A 25,028-nucleotide genomic window follows, 5' to 3' on the forward strand; every position below is an offset into this window, starting at 1 on the left:
TCCGCTATTTTTTTGACTCTGCCTATTCCTCTTCTTCGTTTTCACCACAAAAAGCAATGACTATTGAGGTAGGTAGCTTGCCATCAAGAAGCATTGTCGAATTGGGCTAGTCAGACTCCGACCTAAGGCGAATGGAAAACGGGTGGAGCGAGAATTACATACACAGTTAACCAGAAAGAAAGAGAGATTTAGAGAAGGTATAGGTTCAATCAAATATATTGCCGATTCCAAGCCTTTCTCTAACATTCTCCTCAGCCCACTGAGCCTTTTGTCAGGGCTTTTAATAGGAATAAAAGGGAAAAGTGGAGAGATATTAAGGTCGCATCAGAATACTTCGTGAACTATTTTCAGCTAACCACGCTCCATGCCGCTAGCTTAGCACAAAACAGGCCCAGTACCAAGCTGTACACGGGCGGAATCGACTAGCCGAAACGGGTTGCTAAGACTACCGTGTACTCATGCGGATGAGACACATTGCTTTTGAGAGATTGCGAACGCTAAAATCCAATTATTGTAGAACCTTGCCTTGCATATATGTCGCGAAACTTGGAAGTATCGGAAGTTGTGTTAGTGCAGCCAATTCTGTTCTTGTCACTAGTTGTATGTGCTTAATAGTAGCCCTTGGCAGAAGGAGAAACATGTTCAAAGCAAGAAGTAAAACAGACTGGGCCTTTTGGGCACTTCTGGTCTTGGGGTTAAACGGCCATGCGTAATCGCTTGCCTTTGTTAGCTAAGTTCCCTCGTTTTGCACTTATTTCGGGTGAGAAAGATGCTTGCTGTAGCCAATCAGATGGCATGGGGTTAAAGGGGAGATTGATACAGACTTTCTGTACTACAAGTCGTGATTAAGTAGAATCTGATGTCCTCATGTGCAGATCAGTCCCATATTTCTCATGATTCATACATTGTGCTTAAAATACAAGAAAGAATTTAAGTAAGTGCTTCCATATTGGAATCGATGTTCGTTTATGGTCTATATTTTCTGCTTGCTGCAACGTCTCGGCGTGCACCCCGGCGACCTCTCAAGTGAGATGCGCGTCCTCTAGCCTATTAATGGATATATAAATTTAGGTTTTTTTTTTGGATTTAATTTACTGGTAGGGTGTATACATTAACGGTGGCATCATCGTCTATTTAGAAAGAAGGATTTGCTTTCCTCTTCGATACCTGGGCATTACGACAGACCCCTTCTGTACCTACTTCGTTTTACCTGACGTCACTCCCTCTGTCTACAAGCGCGTGCCATTCCTGTATCTTCACTTTATATATGAAGAAATCCCGTGAATCGATTCGCCTTTTTCAAGCTTTCTTCTCCCTGTCCAACTTTATCGTAGGTCGAATCGTTCAGTCACGACAACAACAACCAAAGCAATACGTTGGACTACTAATCATAACTGAAAAACAACGATAAGTGATTAGTTTCCCGTGTATAAGTTGCGCGTACGGTTCTGATGATAATGTTCTTGCACTAGCAATTACTGCAAAATTCCTCAGCATTCTGTCATGGTATAGAGCCACCTTCGAACTCGCGATGTACGAATGGCGGTCTTATACAACATGACGCAAACAGACGCTCCTTTCAACTGAGGAAAGAAAGAAAGAAAGAAAAATGATGCGCAAGCTAGGATCCTGCAGTTTCCTGCAACGAGCAATGGGCAATGGGCAATTATTATCTGCGTAATTATTCTAAGGCTTGTCGTATAGTTGTCTATAACAGCACGGTACACTGTTGATCCTACGTATTCTGTCTGTTTGATGCAAACAAACTTTGGCTTAGTACTACGCTTCGACAAGGCTTGATGAGCGGAATACAATGTTAAAGCATACTAATAAAGACAAGTATATGATCGACGTGACTTTGCGTTTTGGGTAACGCAGATCCGTAAAATGAGCTGTAATAAGCATCCAAGAAAGCATGGCTTTTTTCCATAACTGTAGATTATATTTGGGCCAAAGGAGCACATTACAAACCTAGTTTGACTACGAATAACTGGCAAATAAATCCCTCTTAATTAAATTAGCTCAGACTTGTGCTCCTGTTAACCTGAAGGTACCTTTATATATGGGTTTAGTACTACCTGCATTTATATGTTTATGTGGGCTGCCTGCGTGGAAATGATCACAGGTAACTTCTGATTGTCCTATTAGCCATAATGCTTACTTAATTTCGAAGGCTTTAGTTTGATGCTGTTTGCAGACCTTTCATCATTAACCATAGGAGACCCACTTAATAAAGCTCATGTAGATACCGCTATTGTCGCCTTGTGCCGAAAAGTCTGGCCCAGGACTCCTGATCCGTTTTGGCAGTAAGATAGGAAAATAAATACTCATATATGAACGTGAAAGGTCGATATTCGTATGGCAAATTTTAAATCACTACAACTTTTATAAAAAATACATCCTGTGAAAAAAACTATATACTTAATAGTGATAAATAAGCCCGGTACGCTTTGGGAACAAACAATACGGGGTACACATATCGTTAGTTTAGAGAAAAAAATGCTGTATATGCATCCATTCTGGCCCTGGCAGTTGTTTTCATTGCGACTCGTGTACATACGGAAATTCATCTACAACGCAAACAATAACGAGATTTCAAATCTGTAGTATCTTAGCGAAAGCCTCAGGATTCTTGAATTAAATAGAATTCAGCGCATAAGATAGACATACATTTGATCGAAGTTAGCCGTATCGTTGAAGAAACAGTGGAAGCACACGGTGCCAATAAATCAACCAGTTAAGCAGCAACTTAATCTAACTTCAAAGAAAATCTTTTTTACATAACAGAGGGGAAAGTGGGTCATTACAACTGGTTGCCACCAAAAATGGTCGTATGACTATAGCACCTAAGACTGCTCGGAAACAGCCTGATTTCGTTGGGATTTTTCACGATCCATTCCAGACGCAAAAGGCAGAGGTACCAGATAACGGTACCGAGAAAACCCCTTCTAGGGCTGGCTCAAGCGGACTGTACGTGCTACTTCTAAGTCGTTTCTGAATCAAAGTATATTATAAAACACAAATGCTGTTTAAAAATGTTTAAACGGGATAAATAAACTAAGCGACTAATAAATAGGTTAAACTCTCGCCATGGCCACTCTGAGTCACATGATGGCAGCATCAGCTTTTTATTTGATGACACTCTGTTTCACTATCAAGAACTATCAAACAGAGATCTAGTCTATTGTCTACACCTGATATACTTGTCCAATGTTTAATCCAGTACTATAATGACGTTGACGTTACGTCTTGCATGTTCAATTAGGAAAATAAATTATATTTTGGTCATCCTAAATAAACTAAGGTGATTCTATTTTTTATATCATATATAAGTGTCAACGTAATTTTTGATAGTTGAAATCTACCGTTGCAGGTACACGAGCTCTATTAAGGGATCTTCGTACAAAAAATAAAGCCTAGGTCTAGCGATAGAGACAGAGGTTGTACGTCGCTATTTTTTTGCCATTACAATGCTAAGGAATATTTAGCCAGTGTAAAAGTTACGGGTTTTAGCTATGCATGTAAGTTATTTTTGGGGTATTGACAACCATTAGACACGCGTTAAGTAAGGCAGTCTCGAAAGTCCCCTGACGTTCCGCGAGGACGCAAGCATCTAGTACTCGTTGATGGACTTGAAATTTTCTTATTTTCGTTACTTTCTGATAGATTAACGCTCAGTTAGTCCAGACTTGGTAATTGTAAGATAACCGGTGAATCTATTTATGACCCATCACGCCTATACGTATACCTACATTCCCTATGTTTTCGTCAAATAATCATCATCAATTGTTGCACTCTTTAAGTTCTTTATTCTGAAATGGAGCCATTGCCTTTGCTATCCAGATTTATCCATCATTGTTTCTCTCCCGATTTTAACATTAGCTGTACAGAAATTGAGTTAGCAAGTGCATACATACGCCTATGACCATTTTCGTGTCTACAGCTTTCGTTTATAGTTTTATACTCTTATCGCGGTTCAAGGTATCCTCCTTTCTCCTAATAAGACGAATCCCTTATCTAAGACATGATATCTGGTCGAATCTGCCTATCTGTAGGGCATCATATTTACATCTATGTAAACAGTATGTGAGTATAAAGTACGAAATTATTTGTCCTAGGGCCTTTGTGTGTTGAACGCTGCCAATAAGAAGCATCTAGTTTGACTGTGCGTCTGTTACGTCAAAGGCAGCGTTATTTCTGTCTGTCCGGCTTCATTCGTGCTAACGCGAGGAGCTATCTGTTATTTTGCCTCACCTGAACTTACCGGTGCTTTTTGAGCTGTTTATGTTATTCTTTCTAAATCGCTTTGACATGGGGCAGTATGGTATGCCCACGATGGTCGCTCATTAACGATGAAGTCACGTTTTCTTCTGATTTTCTGGCAGCTTCATTTAGCAGAGCAGTTGCACGTAAAAAAGGGCCTTGCTCGACAGACACCGGCGTATATTCGTCGTGGTCGTTAGTAATCACGAGTCGCTCGTTTTTGTCCACGTCTGTAAAGGAGCCTACGGAGATCTTTGCTGTGGAAACAATGCCGAGTGTCAGAGTGTCAAATCGTGGAGCATTTGTCGTGTATATGATGGGAACGATAAATATCGTCTAGCTAATTCCAGACGATAAAAAGAAGCTCAATTTCAAAGATGATATTCAGAGTGAAAGTTAGCTGGATTACAGCTTAATACCCGTACCTTAAATTATAATTTTTTTTGTATTTCTATTTTACCCACCTCGCCCGATGGGATTAAGGTATCACAATAAATTATAACACTGCTTTTGTAGTTTATACAAAAACTAGGTGTAGCTCTAGCGTCAGGCTAGGCTTGCAACCTGTCTTAACTTGTCGATGCAGTGAACTTCTCTTGCGCCTTATGCGACTTGTTTGTCGCTAGCTGTGCAGTTGTGCCTGCCTCTTCTATAGTCTGAACTCTATTTAGCTGACAACCTGTTTTTTTCGCTTTTATATGTGTCTAAGTTTATTTTCAACTACGTTCTACCTAGAACTATACAACATGCGTTCATTTCTGCAGAGACAGTTGTGATTACCATAAGTAATTAGCATGACCGACTTCCATCTAGCAAATGGCCCCTCATAAGCACTATGTAATTTCGCTGATTATATCCGTCGCTTTCTGCGTCGCCGCCGCAACGGATGTCGCTATTTCCCTGACGAACATTTCTCTTATTTCACTTGTCTCAATGGCGAAACCACTTTAGTTTCCATCTCTCAGGTCAACAGCGGTATGTATGTGTTTTTACTAAACGTGGAAAGTATAGGTTTTGCCTGCTTTGCACAGAAAAACGTGCTTTAGCTAGGCTTTTCCTAGTTGGCGTTCCCGCTACGTGCCAGGAGTCTATGTAGTGAAGGTGCCTGCATTGTCAGCTGCAGTAATGGCAATTACCACGATAGGGGTAAAACGATAATCTGAATTTACGATACACGGAAAACATACAAATGGTTAGACGCAGGTTTTTTCATAAGACTCTGGCGGAGGATATAGAATAGGGGTAAATGTTTTGGGGGCTTTAGCTTAAGCGCCGAAGGAAGCCGAAAGCAAAGGGTAGCACACGCGGACTACGCCATAGTGTTATATATATATATATATATATGAAGCAGTAGCAGCGAGGAACTTATATTTCCCATTTTTATTGGATTTGACTTAATGTAATGTATTGAATATCGACCACTTAATGGTCAGCCTGTGCGAGGTCGTGCGCACAAAAAAACAGTGTGTGCTCGTCTTGCTACGGCCGCTTCATTATATTATTTAATATTACTATATCCTTCTTTGTCCTTCTTCTCCGTATTCGCTTTATTTTTAAGATTCGAAGTCAACTGGATGGAAGCCAGACTATACTTAAGAAGCAGGTTTTTATTCAAGATATATGCACACGCACGCATATCTAACATTCATTTATCCCTAAATCGAGTAAAGATGAGATTGGTAAGGGCTACAAAATGTATACGTTGTTCATGCTCGTATAGAGTGGACTCTTGCAAAAAAAGAGCGCAATTACCAGTTTTATTCGACCGAGTAGCTTCTTTGTTTTGTCCTCTAAAGACAAAACTCTTATTCCCCACCAACAGTCCTTGTCCTGTGTTCCTAGGCTTTTGCCGCTTGTCACAAAACAGACTTAAGCAGCCAGCTGATATAGAGCAAAGCATTCCTTCATCGAAGCAATTGCTTAAAACAGCTCTAACATTTACTGAAGCGTCAATAGTCTTGGGATTACTTCGTAGCCACAATCCGACTAAGTCGAATTTTCCACATGTGTTTTTTCCTTGCAATCACAAATACACGAAAGTGACTTAAAATATACCACTTTAATTAAAGTACTGCGTAAACGGACTGAGTCTGAGCGCTTTCGCGTGCGTTACTGCCAAGTACATTTAATGATATTTATATTGAACTTTGTGAAAATTCTTCACCGCCTAGTCTTCGGGAAGCCGTATGTTTTTGTTTCCTATATTATCGATCACTGGGGAGCAACCACCGTTGTCGTTGAAGGGCCTTCATGTGGCAAACGCTTGTGAAAGCAGAATAACCCTTACCCACAGTTTCATGCTGCAAGATTTTTTACGACTTGCTCGCTCATGTTGAGCCTGCAATGTCCTTTGCGCAGCAACACGCTAAGGACGACTTTTTTTTTTCTTAATTTCAATGAAGATTTCATTGTGCAATTTGTCTCTCACTACTTATTATATAGAAACGGAACGCTTGTGGTGCTTATTTCAAGCCACTATTACGAAGCACAATTGAAAGTCCATCCAATGATTCCAGTCGCGATACCGAAGAAGGAAACAATATCTATTAACCGGAAGTAATGCTCACCTTCGCATTACCAAATCTTCTTTCTGCTCAAGCCTTTTATGGCCACCTGCGTAGGTAAGTGGATGCTGCTGAAGTCCTTTAGAGTCCTTCTCTGACCTCTGCATTATAACTATGGAATTGGTTGGGGCGTCTACTTTGGTGCACCAGCAATCAGACACTCAGAGCAAAATAAACAAATGAGCCTGTAGGAGTCAATTGGTCGAAATGTAAATATTGACAATAATGAATGGTCGGTTTATAAGCGATTGATGGATGCAATCTGTATGTCGTGTGGACGTGAAGAGCTGATTTTCGGAAAAAGAAAACATGCAGAAATCCTATGGCGAACCTATTCGGGAATTATTTGCATCTGTTATACACCTACGGATATCCGCATCGTGTCATTCTAAATATAATAATAATTAAGCATAATTCTATAAAAAAAAAAAACAAAAAAAGTTTATTGTTCATCAATAACAGTGAAAAAAAGGAAAGGCCAGTCTAAAAGTTAGGTCAAAGGCCGACATCGAAGCTTGACAGTCCTGCCTTTCATACCGCTGATCTTTTAGCCGACCATAGAAAAGGTGCCCAAACACATTCGTAATGCATAAGCAACCCTAATCTTAATGAGAGCCATCCTTAGGTGTTTCAGTTTCTTCCTAGATAATTACCTGTTCCTTTTACCTCCAGCATTTTCTTATCTTTTACCTCAAAAATAATGCTTCCGAATATTCGTTTTAATTTTAGAAGGTACAACTACAGAAGAAGGGCTGTCATTACTTTTTTTTTACCAAGCTTTTAGCAAGTAGAAAAAATAGGCCCTTGCTTCTTGAACGACCAGAGCTCTCTTCTATGAGCGCACCAATGGGTTCAGCCGGGACCCCGCACAGCGACTGCGCTGCTGGCAAGAGCCTTTTTGCGGTCGGAAAATAGAATGCTAGTTATGAACCAGCCAAGAATAGTCGCCACTGTTAAAACACACAACTGCCAACAGAGTTGTTTAGGTTTCTACGGTAAAAATGCTAAAAAATTTCGTCTAATTTCATTCAAGTGACATAACAGGGGTAGCCGTTCAATGAATTCGTATCCTCATTCATCAGGAAGTGCGGCTGACATCGTATGTCATTAAGTGCAAATAAATATCTCCTTATAGAGGAGAATATAATTATTATACTTTATATCTCAGGGTCTCCTGATGGTGTTTTCTAAGCCTATTCTTTTGTTTTTCAATTATTGCTATTGGAACAAAGCGTAATATAGCCTTCGATTTTGACCAGTCGCGTAAATCTTTTCGTTTGAATATTTCCGCTTCTGTCGACTTTCAGAACAACTCGACCGGATCGAGGAGGATATGGACAAGATCAACGCCGACATGAAGGAAGCCGAGAAGAACTTGACTGGAATGGAAAAATGCTGCGGTATCTGTGTCTGTCCTTGTCAAAAGTGAGTAAATCAGAAGCAGGCGTTTCACTCGCGACATATTACTGTTACGCCAGGTCTAGACGAATGATCATGCAGACGAAATCAAAGCGCAGATATATTGACTCGTCGAAAAAGTATTAACCATTTTTCTAGCTGGAGACGGTCAGGGATAGTGTCACGGATTTTTTTTTTTTTTTGAAAGCTGAGTTTTGACAGCAGTAGGTATGCTCGAACTGTTCGAATGTCTCTTTTCGGATTCAAGACAGAGTGCCTTAAAGACACGCTAAATTTCTGCGCAAATTCACCATATTCTCTAACTTTACTATGATAAAGGCACAGGTGCCGCTCAAGCCTAAAAGAGGTCAAGATGCGCGATTAAAGTAACGCCCTAAAGGTGGTTCTGTTGCTTTAGTTCAAGTAACTTCAATGCTAAGGATATTCGTAATGGTCGATCTATTACGTAAAAATTGATGTTCTTATCTCAAAAGTTGAACAAGAGTAACACGTAAGCAACCATGATATCGTTAAGATACTAAGCAACCACCACTGAACAATGCAAGCCCACGTGAGGACAGCTCGCTACAAAAAAAGAGGCTTGATGTTTGAGTGTTATACGAATCGATGCAAAAAAGTTTACCCGATCGTACTTCCATCTGCAAAATCCCATAGAACAGAAACAGGATCTGGTTATTTCCAGGACGGTTGATTACGGATAGTAAAGTGCTTTACGATCTGTGGTTGCAATTACGCCAAGGAAAGCGATGCTCTGTGCTTGCTGGAGTTGAAAAGGAACCGTGCATTGTTTGTTGCTGTCGTCTTCAACTTAAACCTTTAGTAATTGAAAAACACTGACTGTAACTAATGAAACGAAAAACTAGTCGTCCTTCAGCATCTCCACCTGCAGCAGCGAAATCTCATATCATATACATCTCTAGTTATCCTGTAATAGTTTAAAGAACTTGGATGGAAAAACTTAATGCATACGTTCAGACAAGGATCTGTTTCGGTCTCTGCAGAAGTTCCTTGGTATAGAGTTCAATGGAGGGATGCAAAAATGACTTGTCACAATTTTTCACCCAAAATCGACAAAAAATCTACAGTCACGGGATTGTGGTGTTTTAAAAAAAATCGCAAAGGATTGGCGATCAAAATGCTTCAAATTTGGTTCAGTAGTATTATTGTTATTAAGAAAAATATATTTTTTTAATAACATTTAATAAAATAATTTAATAAATTTTTTTTAAGTCAGATTTAGCTTAAAACAGTGAATGTTTTTTCGACAAGTGAATATTTTACCTAGAGGTTAAAGAGAGGCATAGAGCCAAGTATGTCCATGGGACACTTTTCTATTTTTTTTTGATAACGAACGAAGTTGTCATTAATCCTTGACTCTAGGAGGGTAAATGAATACAGTCGAAAATCGTTAAGCCCAGAGCTTTGACGTTTCACTAAGATAATATCGAATCACGTGTATCCGTCTTACGTATGACAATTGTAGCAGTGTGATTATAGCAATTTTCAATTGATAAATTTAATAGATATACACCATTATAGCAAGAGAGCTGCATTTTCTAGGCACAAGCTTCATTCAGACAGATATGTCCTCGATCTGAACACCGAGTAGCTTGAATGATCATGTCAAAAAATGCTCGCTTTAAACAGTATCGGGGTTACGCGGGTGATGTGCTGGACTAAGGGATACGAAAGTTCACCCAAGAAAGGTACACCATGTTGACTGCTACGCAAGAGTCCCATATGGAATTAGGGCAAAGAATAAAAAATGGCAGAGACGAATGGACGGACGTCGAAAAAAGTGGCTCTAACCGTCGTGAATAAATTTGGTATGACGCTGAAGTTATTTTTCCTACCAAACTTACAGAGTTCTCTATGCACCTGGCAGTTATGCACCGCGGGTGAAATAAGGATATCAGCTACGAAAGGCCCATGATTGTTAGGCACCTTCCTTAGATGGTAAGCGTTGGTCAAAAGTAATGGTATCAGCATCGTGGATCGTATGGATTCAACAAAAAAAGACTGACCTGCTGCTATACCAAAGGAGTTAGTAAGAGGGTTTTATGCATCGATTCTTTAATTTTGTCTTTCTAATTTACAAAGGCACATATAGTTTAATTATGACGAAAATTAATTGCCTGAATAATTGCTTCAGATGTAAGTTACATATAATTATACTTATGGCTTTATGGTCCGTGTCGAAGATGAAAAATGGATAGGTATACCTTGATGGGCACATACGGCTAGCCGCATGCTATTAAGACTAGTAATGGATTAAAATCACTAGACCTTTAAAACAGGTGAAAAGACAACCAAAACATAGGACAACAACTCGAATACCTATGTTCTCCGTAACTGCAATGAATATGATATACAGCGGAAAACATCTAGCAAATCTATAACAGTCAAATACTTGCAAGGGTTACTGACCGTATCTCTTCTACCTGATGTTTTTTATCTGTACTACGAGGGCATATGTCCTGAGCATTCTTAGCGCTGACCTGAAAAAAGAGTACGCTCGATGTTCCTTTAAATTAATTCTCACTCTCCACTTTGATCGCTAACCAAAAAGAGGCTAGCGAAACAACATCTTCTATTTTTAAACTTTTAAATTTGTGTCGTTCAGCTGTCGTGTTAAAAACATATAATTATTAATTTTCCGTAATCTAGCACAGTTCTTTTTATGGGCGATCCGCTGAGGACGGAAGAGGACAAATGTCCCAAAGTTATGCCAAAATAGTGAGTTGGCCATTTGACAAGTTAGTGCCCATATAATAGCTGATAGCGTGCCTACACTGAACGGTTCGAAATGCCAGCCTTCTCGATACTACCATCAGCTATCTCCTTCATCATCTCGTGTACACTCTACTACGTGCAAACGGGCGCTGATTCCACGAAGCCGTCAATTCATATGTTAATTACGTACACCGTTTTGCCATACTTCTAGTCTCAAAAGTCCCCGAAGACAAGTAAGCTTTTTCCCTCAACTCCCCCCGTGCGTAGACGTTACTGACGTAATCGACGCGAACAGAAGATAACCAGAGCGTAAGGGAAATAATTGCACGTATTTCCACCGCACTGATGATGGCAAATCGAGAAGATACGGATCGAATCTTCTACGTAGCGTTTGCCAAAAAAAGCTGACGAGTTAAGCGTTTGATGTTAAACCAATTTCAATAGATGTATGAATCCACAAAAGAGGAACAAAAGGTAACCCTGTAGTTTTTGATGATCGATTCTGATGACGCAGTCTCAATTCGTGCACCTCTATTTTCCGATTAAACGCATGTAGATGTATCATTTGCTTTATTTGGTTAGGTTTTTGAGTAATTCGAACTATTAGTACCGTTATCTGTTAGATGTATAAGCTACATTTTTGTTATAACTTGGATTTATGCCGTTATTTCAAACGTAAGGTCACAAAAAGACTCAAGATGCTGCAAAGATATAGTAGCTTCTATTATTAGTATTTTCGGCTTTTTCTTGTAAGCGATTTGTGTACGTTGAACAAGCGGAGCGGCCAGATAGCTTAGAATGGTGATTATTACACCAAGTTTTGATTGATTTTTTAGATTTCATGATATTTTTTTTCAATGATCTGTCAATGTAGATGAAGTTGAACGGTGTGAATTGTAACCCGATCATCGGATGATCGCTATTTACCGGTCTTTACATAGAGCTCTATTACGTAATCTACCCGAACAGTGGATGATCGGCTGAATGGTCGTTCTATTATATAGCTCATCCAGATTGTGCTTTCAACAATCCCGTCACTTGCCGACGGCTTCTGTTGCTATGACGACGTTGTTAGTAAGTCACATTCGTTATTGTGTTCATTCTCTTTGGCAGTCTTATCTTGTTTTTCAGTGCACGGCCGTACGCCGTATCGAAGATCGTCAGGTCAGTTTACACAAGTACGTACACATTGTACAGAGTGGACAGCTCATTACGATTTCTCACTTCAAGTTGGCGTACTTCAGAGAAGCTCTGCTGATGTCGTTAGTTGTCACGCCATATTGTGACGGTCACACTGTGCCTCATACTCCGGCGAACGCCTGTCAATGGGCGTCTTTGCTTTGTTTATTTAGTGAACGTAGACTTTTCTGCGTATCAAATGTAACAAGCTGCAGTTACAAGCCAACTTTAATTTATTGGGTAGACACATATACCTACGCATACGTTTACATATATCTAAATTATGAACATCTCAAATGAAATGTACGCCTTTTTCATGATGTATCGTAAGTCTTCTTTAAGGAACTCTTACGTCAGTCCTACTCGCGAAGACCGACAGCATTGTGACCGACCCTAAGAGTACCCGTTTGGTTGCGTGATCTAGTTGAATCCATCCCCTAAACGCATGTGTGATAATTTGACTCTAATAAGTACAGCTTATTTTTATTGGCTGTTCGGGAATCACATTCGAGCTACGCAACCACCTTTGTTCCTGTCGATAGTGGTAGTACTCGGGCGCTTTTGTGCCTCTCGATGTTGGGCTAGGAGGTCAACAAGTACGCTCCTTTCAAAAAGCTTCGTTACATCATAGCCTTAACGCTGTCGCTGTTCAATAGTTAGCACCACTGCTAAAGTCGGTTCACTTTTGACAAGGACTTTCTATTATGACACAGAAATTTTCGTTCCGCGTAAAAGCTTTATCTACATCTGCGTCTTCCTTTTAGTTCTGGCTTACCTACATGGGAATGTACTTAGTTAGGAGACCGCGAACCCCTCGAGAGTTTAAGTTACACAGATAGAAAAAAACCTGACACAATGCTTCTAATCAGCTTAATATGGTTTATCCATACGAACTATTATTATCTATGAAACTTTCGCCGTACTAGCCAGCAAAAATTCTTTCAAACAACTAAACTAACATAGACATGGATCATATGGAACAAGTTGTGTGCATTCGATATAACTATATATATATGTGTGTCGCTATTGCCATGTAAAAATAAGGTGCAAAGCGAATAAGTTGTATTTTCTGCCTATATTAGCGTGTCGTTGGTGCAGAGTTGCCGAGAAACTAGTTAATTAGTTCGGATGAACCGCTCGACTAAACCGCGAGGCTAAGAGCCGTCCTGGACCGTTAAACAAAGACTGTGGAGGTAGTGGTGCCGCCACTGAATGTACCACTTGTTAACTACTCAAAGCCTAGGCAATGAATGTATACAGCTTGCCGTATAAACGTCTGCTCGGGCTTGCCTAGCTTAATACTGGTTCGAATCCTCCATGGACAACACAGAGGCTCGGTAAGCGTTCAAGACTCGTTTATTCTACAAAAAGCACAATCTAACGTGTCGTAGAATTGTGCGCAGATCCGAAAAGGTGAAGGCCTGTACGCGTTTGTAAATCCCAAAAAATGCTCTTGCATTGGAGTACGTTGCGTCCCCATTTAAGGTCCAGGCGTCTCTAGACGACATAACGAATCATGTCCGTGTGACGACTTTGTAAATTATGCTTTTAGACGCAAAATGTCGCAAATTTTAAATACTTTCTCGCTCGCTTAAAGTTGGCAACCGAAGCAGACGATAACGTACAGACTCCTGTTCTGCTATCAGCCGCGAGGCCACGGTTCGAAAGAGCTCACATATAAGCCTTCGTTTAGTACCATGACAATATTCTTTCTGCTGGTCAGATGTTAAAGTTTTGCAGACTTGACACCGTACTAGCAGACGTGTTTATTGCAACAATGACCGAAAATAGCGTAGTGATACTTTTAAATATAGGTTACTTTATAGTAAAGGGTTAACCAATCATCATGGTAAATTTCGACCATGGAATATGTTTGTTATACCAGAAGAAAATTGTGCGAAGTTCGCGCATTTACTCCTGCTGTTATTATTTGACAGTAACCGATTGCAGATGGTTGGCATGTAGATGAAACGAACCGTTTCCTATGGACGCCTGTTTGTATGTGTTGTTTAATAGGTCGAGGAGTCGACTGGATTCTCGACATACACAGTAGACTGTCAGATAAAAACAGCAAATATCGACTACAGCACCTTCAAACAGCTGTAGACAAAGGCACGGACTGGCAGCTTGAGCATCCGCCTGGGGGATCATTATTGTCGGGTTGGCGCTAGCTGTAGTCAGATGGCCCTGAGGGGATTCAGAGGCGTGGCTATTCCACACCAGCCTGTATCCACTATTCCTGCTCCTTTGCCTTAACCCTTTTCCCCTCCCTCTACCCGTGCACTGCTGCCACAACTAGTGTGGCTATTATGTCCGCTGCCATTGCCAACGCACTCGCCCTTTCCTAAGCCCCAGTCCGGTTTGCCCTTGGCCAGCTTTGCGAGGACCTAAAATGTCCATTTGTCTGTCGGTCTGGGTAGGTGGCTAACTCGTTGGCTGCTACTTGTTGTCTGGAGAATCAGGACCAACGGAGGGGCGATGTTATTACCAGTATCCAACTCTCGCTTAATCTTTTATACTTAAGAGGAACTAGAAAAGCGTAGGATCCTTTGGGACAAGAAAAGGGGGAGGGGCTCGTTGGGATGCTTCACGTTCGCTACTTTTTTTGAGAGCGCTGCGTAGTCTTTACATTGGCGTAAACTGCTATTCTCAGACAGGGTAAGGCTGCAAGGAGGGCAGAGGCACCGCACGATTCAGAGATAAAACGAGCAGTACCTGAAGTGAGCTCCCGGTAGTTCGAACTCACGCTGCCTGCGGGAACAAGCCCCTTCACGTTCGTACTGTAACTTTCACGATCACGATGATGGTGACTGTAAGAATGACGGTGATTATTAAATGAAATAAACACACAATAATTAAATACGCATAATAAGTAACGTCGGTTTTGTTAAATTTTAAACATCTACTAAAATGCACTATGTTTACTATGAAGCTAAAATATATCATATCGATTTTTCCATATCCGATATGAAAGCAACACTCGAAATAATGGAAGTTCAACCTATTCCGCTGTACAGCTCTGTTATAGTTATCCGAATATCAAAATGTTGTAGTTAGCCCTCTTATCGTAGAACGCTGACAAAAGTGGTCTCAGATCGATTCGATATCTCGTATGGGGCAAAGCTAGGCTGGTTCAACATTTAATTCTCGTAGAACCTGTTGATAACGTTTACGAGCTTGCATACGTACTATCAGTATGTACATAGTTGTTAGTGTATCTAGCAAACTCACGCTTGTCCAGTATATATGGAACGTAGCTTACCGTGGATGCGATTGGTTTGAAATTCCGCAATGCAAGCTATCACCGATGACGTGTTTGCCCACTAAATTAATTAAAACGATACGTGTCCATAAGTTTCATTGTTGGCTAATGTAGCCTATCACCACGACAGGTTGATAACAACGTGGCAATACGAAACAGCTCTATGTGAAATGGGCACAGATTAGTTCAATTTTCAGCCATTCCCTTATGAATTGTGAGCCGTTAGATGTGGCACTAAATTTCGAAAGCCTCATAAGCATTTACCGTTCGAATGAATAGATTAGATTTTGAATGCTGCTAACGTTAAAGAGAAAAGTTAGCTATTTATTGTAGGCGCCCTGGTGAGGTTTCTGGCAGTAAATGAAGCTACAGGCAATAAGATAGGCTAACCTTCCTTGGAATAGATAATTTGGTAACTTAATTGTGACAATGTGTCAATACTTCCCTGTCCCAACTTAGTCATAGAGAGTTATCATTGTATAGTGTTAAGGCGACCGTTAATGAACTCGTGAAAATATGTGTTCTAAAATGCATTTCATGTGAGATTTTCTGCGAGTCGTGATGGTCCGATTTGCCTGGGCTATTATAAACCTTAGGAGCCATAATCCTGTTGTCGTATGAACGCTGTTATTATTTCTCCTGCACAGGCGCTACACAATGGCCGGGTCTTTGGCCTGATAAACGAAGTCGTTCCTATGGTGACAAAAAGCGGTTTTTTTTCTGACTCGATCTATTAGTCCTTTCGATAATGCTAAGGTAGGAAATTCTTCGATCTGGGCCTTTGTGCCTCTGTGCTCACGGTGCCCTACCTAGACTGACCGATCCAAATAGGAAACGGCGGCTCTGAACCAGTAATTCAATACCGGCAATTGTGATCAAGTTTGCGCAATTAGTGTTTGATCTAGTTACGATGTCTTTTGTAACCTTTGTCGTTTTTTGTCCATAGATTCAACCCAGTTACAAACAGTGCTAACTCATGTGTTGACCGTTACGCTTTTTTAGGCAAGTAATAGGTGAGAGAGTTGACTACTTGAGCAGTCAGTAACCCTGTTACAGTGGTCGAACAGCGCTAAGTACGTTTTTCTGAGAAGCAGACCAATCGAACCAAGAAGTACATCGAAATTATTGATGTTATCAGCGGGTCACGTTAAACGCAGCTTTTCCCTGGCGTTTTGAATAACTGGAATTCATAGAAAAAGGCCATCGCTTTTCGAAGAATGAGTCCAGGACGAGAAAAAAGTAGGCAGGTTGGGTTAAGGTTTCAGTGTAAGAAGCTCATTTAAGAACAATTGCCGGCTCGATGTGTAAAGGCCACGCTAACCAACGAGTAATACGCTCGCCTTTCCGCTTCCTTACACTTCCAGGCAAGCTTCTCGTACTTCACAGAGATTCGACAAACTACGGAAATAGAAGCTAGTTTTATGTTGTAATTGCTACGTAAATTTTCAGACTGCCTCCTATATTTAGATCCCTGCTTGAAATGCAAGTTTTCACTATACGCATATATCATTAGCCTATGATGCGAAGAAACAGATAAAAACTGAACGAATAACACGTTTACGACAGGGGGTGTTAGCCAACCCATATAAGCCTTAGGTGTCGCTTACACGAGCTCTCTCTGAGCTCTAACACAGCTGCTATTGAAATGTGTCTCTAGCAAACGATGCTAGCTATTTTTATTCATCGAAAAGTAGTAAGTGTAGGATAAAACTTAATAGGAACTTCGAAATCATATCTGCATCATTCAGGGGCAAAGAGTTCAAGGAGGATGCCAGCACGTGGAACAAAAACGAGGACGGCAAGGTGGTGAACGGCCAGCCAGCCCGCGTCATGGACGACCGCAATGGAACTGGGCCCACCTCAGGATACATCGCCAAGTAAGCTCTATTTCATGTTTTTCGTTTAAGTGTATAGCTAAATCCGTGAAAGTGACACATCTCCCTACAATAATTGAAGCTAAGTGGAAGCTAGCTACCAAGTACTAAACAACGTAGTTCAGGCTAAGTTCGGTTCCGTAAGCGAGTGAAAGGCGTTACAAATATACAATCGAATTCGAAAAGTCTGCGGCAGATATTCACCTATTTGTGAATGGTCGTATATGGTCTACGACGAATGCTTCAGCTAACATTGTCAAGTTAACGAAAAAATAATAAACATAAAAAAGTTTAGCGTTTTCCATGCAAAAAATCTATTTCAATAATGCTGCTATTTTTTGTTTTATATCATACTAAAGTATTTCTGTTCGACAGCTTATCATTGACCATTCTACTGGCTAATTGGATCTAAATTATAAATAGACGTTACACTTACCCGTCATGTGGTCTAGAGCCGTCTTCAAATTCGGAACATTTGCGTCACTCTATTAAATTTTTAAACGACTTCGCAACGATGTATGCTCCTCCTTTTTGTTAAAGGAAAAAAGCTCTCGGACATAAAAGCTAGCGTACGATTGATTTAATCCAATTAATTTTCTTGAATTTTGCTGGAGTGCATTTAAAGAATGCTATTAATAGGTAGTAAGCAGTGCGTGTGGTATCGAAAGAAAGTCCAGAAACGTTAAGGATCATCCCATAGTCTGCAATAAGAAGCATACAACGGTTCTATTGACAAAGTCGTTTTTACAAAGCAAAAAAGAGAGTTGATGCGCGTTACCTATGGGCTATATAGGTAAAAGAGAAGGAAAGAATTTGATTTGTTGGCCTGTTTTCAGACTCCGCAGTTTCAGTTGATACCTTTCCAACATCGAACAATATTGAAATAGGCTCAATTTATTCCTGTAGTACACTGATTGCGTTGCTGCCCCTTTAGATTATGCTCTAATTAGGATTACTAATATTCGTAGCAGCATAGGGCACGATGTAAAACGCATATGCAACATAGCCATTGATTGATCGCCATTATCCGTTACCAATCACAATATAGTTTTTCACTTTATTTACGGATTTCGATTTTTTAATTCGGTAATTTACGGTTGTGCGTCTTAAAGAGGACGCTGTAAATAACTATTGCAAAAATAAGCCCTAAATTATTACCGATTATGAGTCAGTTTCGACGTATTTACAGCATTAGTTAGTCCATTTTTTAATTTAGTTTTAATTTAGCTATGCAACAAAGACAGACTTCTAACTAACTAGCATGGATGAAGGCGGAGTATCAAGGCCTTTGTGCTGGGTAATCCCAGTGACGAGTTGCGTTGAGTGCCGAAAAATATGTATACCCCGCATTACTTTATACGTATAAGGTAATAATAATTTGGAATAGATCTGAAATTTACACAGGGTAATATTGGCTTAATGTTTTTTAGTTAGCTTTGCAGCATACCGTTCTTTTGATCTTTGTTGGTTGTAACCCCCTAATTTCGGGCAAATTTCTTAAACTTCCGACATCAGTAGAAACGATAATTGAGTTGTGTTGCTATTATTCATTATATTTTGGGTGAAACAACGAACTTAAAAAACTCAATAAACTATTGACACCTTTGAACAAGTATCATTTACACGGTTTGAACCATTGTTAGTAGCGGCCAAACGGGAATTTTTGAGAGCGTGCGAAGAAACGTGCGGACTCCATTAACTTGAAACTAAACCTCTCATTTCTGTTACAAACGTCAGCCTCTCCCCGCGGATTTTTAAATTTTAAGATTTGGTGATGGTACTTTATCCGTTATCGTGCCATTATCCAATATCAAGCATGCGATAAACTTGTCGTCCCACTGACAGGGTATACGGAGCGATTCGCACTAACCGACGACAAGCTCATTTCACTCTCTCCCTTCCTATCTCTCAATATGTAGCTGCATTTGTGGCAGTTGACAGTTATTCCATTTTTTATCAATTAATTAACGCAGACCAGACAGAGCGGCCCAACTTCACCTGCCCGTTAACTATAGTGATACAAAATTGAATTAAACGTCCAAAATACACTCTAATACGGCCATCTTGAAAAGCAATTTGACAAGCAAATACGAACGCAGTAATATAAGAAATAAAGGTACCATACATTGAACGCAGTTTTATATTCTGTCGTGTTTCACGGAAGAGGTCGATAAACATCTGGCGCAGAAGGGACTCTGCGATGTAGTGCCAGCCTCAAAGTGTGCCGTGTATCCTTTCGAATGATCCTCTCCTATTGCGCCTCTGCATAAAAATAAAGTGACACTGGTATAAAGGATGTTTGAAAAAGCGCGCGCATTGCGGTGTGGTCCTATTACTACTAATGGATGGTTTTTTAGCAACGAGGTATAGCCCTCTAATCCCGTCCACAGCTTGATAGTTGTGGATATTTTTTCAGTGTGATACACTATAGTTGTATTAAAAGCACCGTACTAAAGGGTCTAGAAAACGTAAATTATGTATTATGTTGGACAAATTTTCTAGGCGGAGCTAATTAATATTATGATTGTCACTATTTATATAATGTAACTATGTCAATTTATGATTTTGTACGTACTTTAAATACAAATCGCATATGAACATGTTCTAACTCAATTTTTCTTCACGTGGCGTCGTTTTTTTGGGTCGGCTGATATCCCGGCGAACCATGCGCGCCTGTCCGTTTTTCTTTCATTTTGTTTTTTGCGTTTTGCTGGTCTTAATTGAAAAAAAAAAATATATATATATATAATGTTCAACAGGATCACAAACGACGATAGAGAGAAGGAGATGGAGGAAAATATGGGTCAGGTGTCGACTATGATCGGCAATCTGCGTAACATGGCCATCGACATGGGAAGCGAGATTGAGTCGCAGAACCGACAGATCGACAGAATAAACCAGAAGGTAAGTAACTTGCGCCAATATCAAGGCTGGTTGCAGTTGCTACCGGACCGACCCCGGGAAGCGATCAATGCCTACTTCACCCCCATCAAGATTCATTCCTTCCTTTTTTGCCGCCGTCGTCGTCGTCGTCATTGAAAAGAAACTGGCTGAATATAGTCATCACAAATACCCATACTTCAAACTATTCCACTAGCTCCCCCCTATCAAGTGTACTACTTTCGACGACACTCTGTACAGTATCAGACGTGCAATACATCTTTGCCCTCGTCATCCCTTACGCCTAGTTGGTGTTTGTGCCCACCCGAGCTATAAGCCCCCGTGTTGGTCATTTCCACCGATTCTCGTGGCGTACACAAGAATGTCCTTAACTTCGGCACCACTTACACACTTCATCCCACTCACGTTTACTGTACCTACGCGACTCATTCCCCTTGACCAATTTGTTTTCACTTCTAAAGATCTGCTGATATGCGTCAGTGTTGTGTTGTAACCTTGAAATTTTATTTCCTAGGTAATAGCAAATCCATTGCCCTATTCTTCTTCTACAGATAATAATGTTCTCTCCCACTAAGAGATACAACGAACGTCACCAAATTGCGTTTTTTTTTTTTATAGAAAATAAAAGGTTTAATGCTGTCCCGTCAGTATACATGTTTGTACGTACTGCAACGCGTGCTTTCAAGTTAAAGAAAAATTTGTCCGTGAGAATCTTCCAAACACTACAACTTCATTAATCAATAACATCGTCATCATCACCATCATTATCCTGCTTACTATGATCATAGTTTGATATCTTCACTAATCAGTCATACTTTAGCATTTCAACTTCATAGCATCATTTGTCTTTGGTAAGAAAATGCTGGTTATATCACTGTTAGTCTACTAGTTATAACCGCGATGTGTCACTTCGTGTATGGCAGTGACGTCGACAACAAGCCAGCGAGTGAGCCAGATCATTCGTCAGAGATCCAATACTTCTTTTATTCTGAAGAACTAAGAACAGCTGTTCAACATTCTCAACTATTACCCATATCAGCTAACTTTTCAACGTCAGAAATCGCCAGCGAGAACAGCAATAACAGAGAGCAAGCCCGCTCCACCTCGCTTCGTGAGACGCGATGCTATAGCCGCTGTCTAATAGATTCAAGCGTATATGATTGTCAGAGGCCTGTCATCCGCTTGTTTATTTTTCTTACGATGAAGGAAATCGAAGTAGATCCACTAGGATCCCAAATATCCTAGCTCTTGCTTACAGAAGCCGATCCTTACTTCCTAATCTTATACCATAACTTAAATTATATAACAGGCTTTCTTTGAAAATATTTTTCCTGTAGTTTCGGCATGTATCCTTATTGTTTGTGGTAGTATGTTGACGGAACGACAGCTGGTTCTCGAAGGTTTCCTTAGCTTTAATACAAAAGGTGTCATAATGACAGTGGTGCATTTGGGTACCTACTTGCCCGGTACGATAGATAGGCAGATAGACCGATAGATAAATAATCAATTATAGTATGTTTACATTCGTTGCATGCAGCATTGGGAACATAGACGGCTCATTTGTCGATGCTTTGAACTAATCCTTCATTTAGCATATCTCGTTGACATCTTTCGTGCTGTGGTTCATATCTTAGCAAAACGCGCATGTTATAGGCTGCATGTGAGAGCATTTCTAGCTGATTAAACCTGCTTACCTGTTGGCTTGTTTTCGTACGTTTTGCCTTTTGTTGACGTACTATTCCTTTTCATTTCTACACAAAGAGCTTTTTTCTATCTAGAAGACCAAACTGTTTCCATCGTACTCCTCAACTAATCGTCAGGTATTTATAACTTTATAGTAGCATTATGTGGTTAACTAGTTTTCACTAATGTGACTGACTGGGATGATGTCACTATCCCGAACGCGTTTTCGTATTTTCAATGTTAAAAGGTTGTACTAGGCCAACGGACCTAGTGACATTGAATTACAGCCAACAATAGCGGTCATTGTACCGGCTGCTGCATCGTACTCAATTTTCGTCTGCCACCCTTCATACATATATATATATAGTTACGTGTGCATTATATTCATATATGTATAAATGTACATTGCTACACTAGATATGTTGATGGTCCTCTGTCACATAAGCCTATCGGTGTTCAGACTATCTCTTAATCATCGTGTGCAGCTGTTTGCTACCTACACATTTATCATTTGTAATAATTTGATTATTATACTCACTGATTGTGACTGTATTGTGTAGCTGTTTATTACATGTGCGGGCACATGCCATTGTAACCACCTGAGAAACGTCTGTGACCCAAAGTCGCACAGATATATATATATATATATATATGCTCTATCTTTATATTCGACTCTTGTCTAATATGTGGACTACTATATGAGATGCTGGTTCTCTCGCATTGTACATGGTAACTGTATACATTATGATCACACATTTATGATCATAAACTTCGGTAATCGTTTACCAACAATTAAGGTAGAATTGTATATATTTTTCATGTTGCTACTGTTATTATAATGTACTAATTAACTGCAATGACTGATGAAGACCCGACTAACCAATCAACTTGATAATGGACTGCTAATTCCGCTAATATTGTTGTTATCATTAATGACATGAATGATGAGCTTGCTACAATGATTTTAATTAGCAATTGATTCCACTAACCTGGCGTCATGTGTCTGGTATCTGGTTTTTCGTCAACACCATTATCTTTATGTATTTCGTGCAATACGTTCGACGATGGCTTCGTATGGGCAGGTGAGCCAACACCGGCTCGCCCACGACGTTTTATTTTTCTCTGAAGTTCTTCTGCAGTTGACGACGTAGTGGAGGTGTTGCGCTTCGTCACTCCCAATTGAAATATTACCACTACTACTAATTGCTAACAATATAAATAACCGCGGTGTAGATATTCCTTGTTGTACATCTTTTTGGATCTCCTACTGATTCCATAATCGTTATGTGAATATAGGCATGTATTGACCTATAGACTGAAGTGTTTTTCGACTATCTGTTCGAGTAGATTGATTCCTTTCATAAGCTTAAAGAATACAGCGTGACCCTGAAATTATGCACATGATTCAACGTGCAACAAAGGAACGTACACATTAAAACATAGGAGATAAAAATTAATGAGACTATTCATATCTAGATAATCGCTAATTCGTATTTGACATTGATACCCACTAAAAAACAGAGATGCCTAGTTCGGTTTTAGCCTAATACTTTACTTCTTTTCATGGAAAGCGGATGACAGTAGAAACGAATAACGAGCGCTCTGATGTTTTTGTGCGCACTGCCAGAGAAAGACGCAGATTTTTGGATGAGTTCAGTTCAAGCTAAGCAAAAGTATTACCTTCTCCCCCTCTAGGCGGACTCGGTCAATATGAGGGTCAAGGTGGCGCAGGAAAAGACCTCCAAGCTGCTGAGTTCCTAAGGGAACCTACGCTGTGCAGTCAACATCGAACTCTACGAATCTGGCGAAAGAAGAACCGTCTATCCGACAACAAAAAGCAAGGGCCAACCACTCAAATCAAGATACCAAGATTTAGCCTCCGAAACCTCAGCAACAGTCACCTCTACCGACACTGATAGACTGAACATTGGAAAACAGTCATTCCCAAACCGTAACAGTCAGCTCCCATGTTATTCCCGCTAGCTTGCTTCAATCTATTTTCAGCTACACCAAAAGCCTGGCAACCTATCTATCTGAACAAGAATCGAGTTTCGTATATAAATATCCAAATGTATACATTCTGGCGGCGGACATTTATAATAAAGGTCTAGAGGAAGAGGGTCGTACGAATAAAACTAACATACCTAACCAATAAAAAGCAAGTGCAACAGATGATAATAGTATCTGGCAGTGCCAATCGAGAAGACTGCTGTTGTGTATTTAGCGATTAAGAAGACAAACTTTGGCCAGCGACTATCACCTGGATTGAAGATGGAGGACTTTTCCGTAGCACAATAAGCAGAATCCCTCGAAGATTCACGATGGTGCAACCACCCACCGACATATCTTTGCCTTAAAGACTTTATAAACTAGATACAAACTGTAGCTCAGGTCGGTAGAGGGGACAAGAGATTTTCAAGTGAACACAATTTTAACATGTGAATTCTATATATACATATATATATATATACATATATATATATATATATATATATATATATATATATCCCTTTGATGATCAGTGAAAGTTTAAGGACGAAGCGTTAGATCGGGTAGAAAAAATAAGATACGATTACACAGTTATGAGTATGACATCACCAGCACCTACTAATTTGTTTAATGCATCGATCCTGGTCGACGGAGAGACCGGAAAAAGTAACGAATAATAAAAATTCCAATAATAATAATAAAATTAGTGCTACTTGATATTACTTCCATACAGCAACTATATATTAATCGTTATTATGATTTTTGCTATTTGTTATTATTACAATATATAACGGAACCATAAATAACCACAGTACCACTAATAATATCGTTCGTATAAAGAAGATCACCAATATAATGGCACAAAAATATCCATAATTAGTATATAAAGACGCTAAAATGCAGCGAAGGCTGTTCAAACCATAGGGTTTTCTACAAAGCATACAAACGATGTGTTGTATCAGTATTTCTACGACAATAACTTGCACACACACACATACACACACACACGTATATATACATATGTGTGTATATATATATATATTTGGGCACAACAGCTACACAAAACCCGAAATAATTTAGCATGAATTAGAACAGCATACGGATTATCACAGTTGTAAACCTCATACACTTTTCTTCCCTACAGTAAATACAATGCATAGA

The 25,028-nt window shown here is 39.9% G+C and overlaps 1 protein-coding gene across 3 annotated transcripts in view; it reads left to right on the top strand.

Moving 5' to 3' along the window:
• Positions 1–24,570, top strand: part of Snap25 (Synaptosomal-associated protein 25kDa) — a 232,484-nt gene extending 207,914 nt beyond the window's left edge. For all 3 annotated transcript variants that reach the window (XM_022845089.2, XM_086971195.1, XM_022845088.2), the window contains 4 exons: positions 8,135–8,252; positions 17,169–17,297; positions 20,054–20,198; positions 23,574–24,570. In XM_022845089.2, coding sequence (XP_022700824.1) covers positions 8,135–8,252; positions 17,169–17,297; positions 20,054–20,198; positions 23,574–23,639 — 458 coding nt within the window. In that variant the 3' untranslated portion in view covers positions 23,640–24,570. The remainder of the gene's footprint in view (positions 1–8,134; positions 8,253–17,168; positions 17,298–20,053; positions 20,199–23,573) is intronic.
• Positions 24,571–25,028: the final 458 nt, after the last annotated feature.

The sequence above is a fragment of the Varroa jacobsoni genome, unplaced genomic scaffold (assembly GCF_002532875.2).
Source record: "Varroa jacobsoni isolate VJ856 unplaced genomic scaffold, vjacob_1.0 scaffold_1146, whole genome shotgun sequence".
Taxonomy (NCBI): Eukaryota; Metazoa; Arthropoda; class Arachnida; order Mesostigmata; family Varroidae; genus Varroa; species Varroa jacobsoni.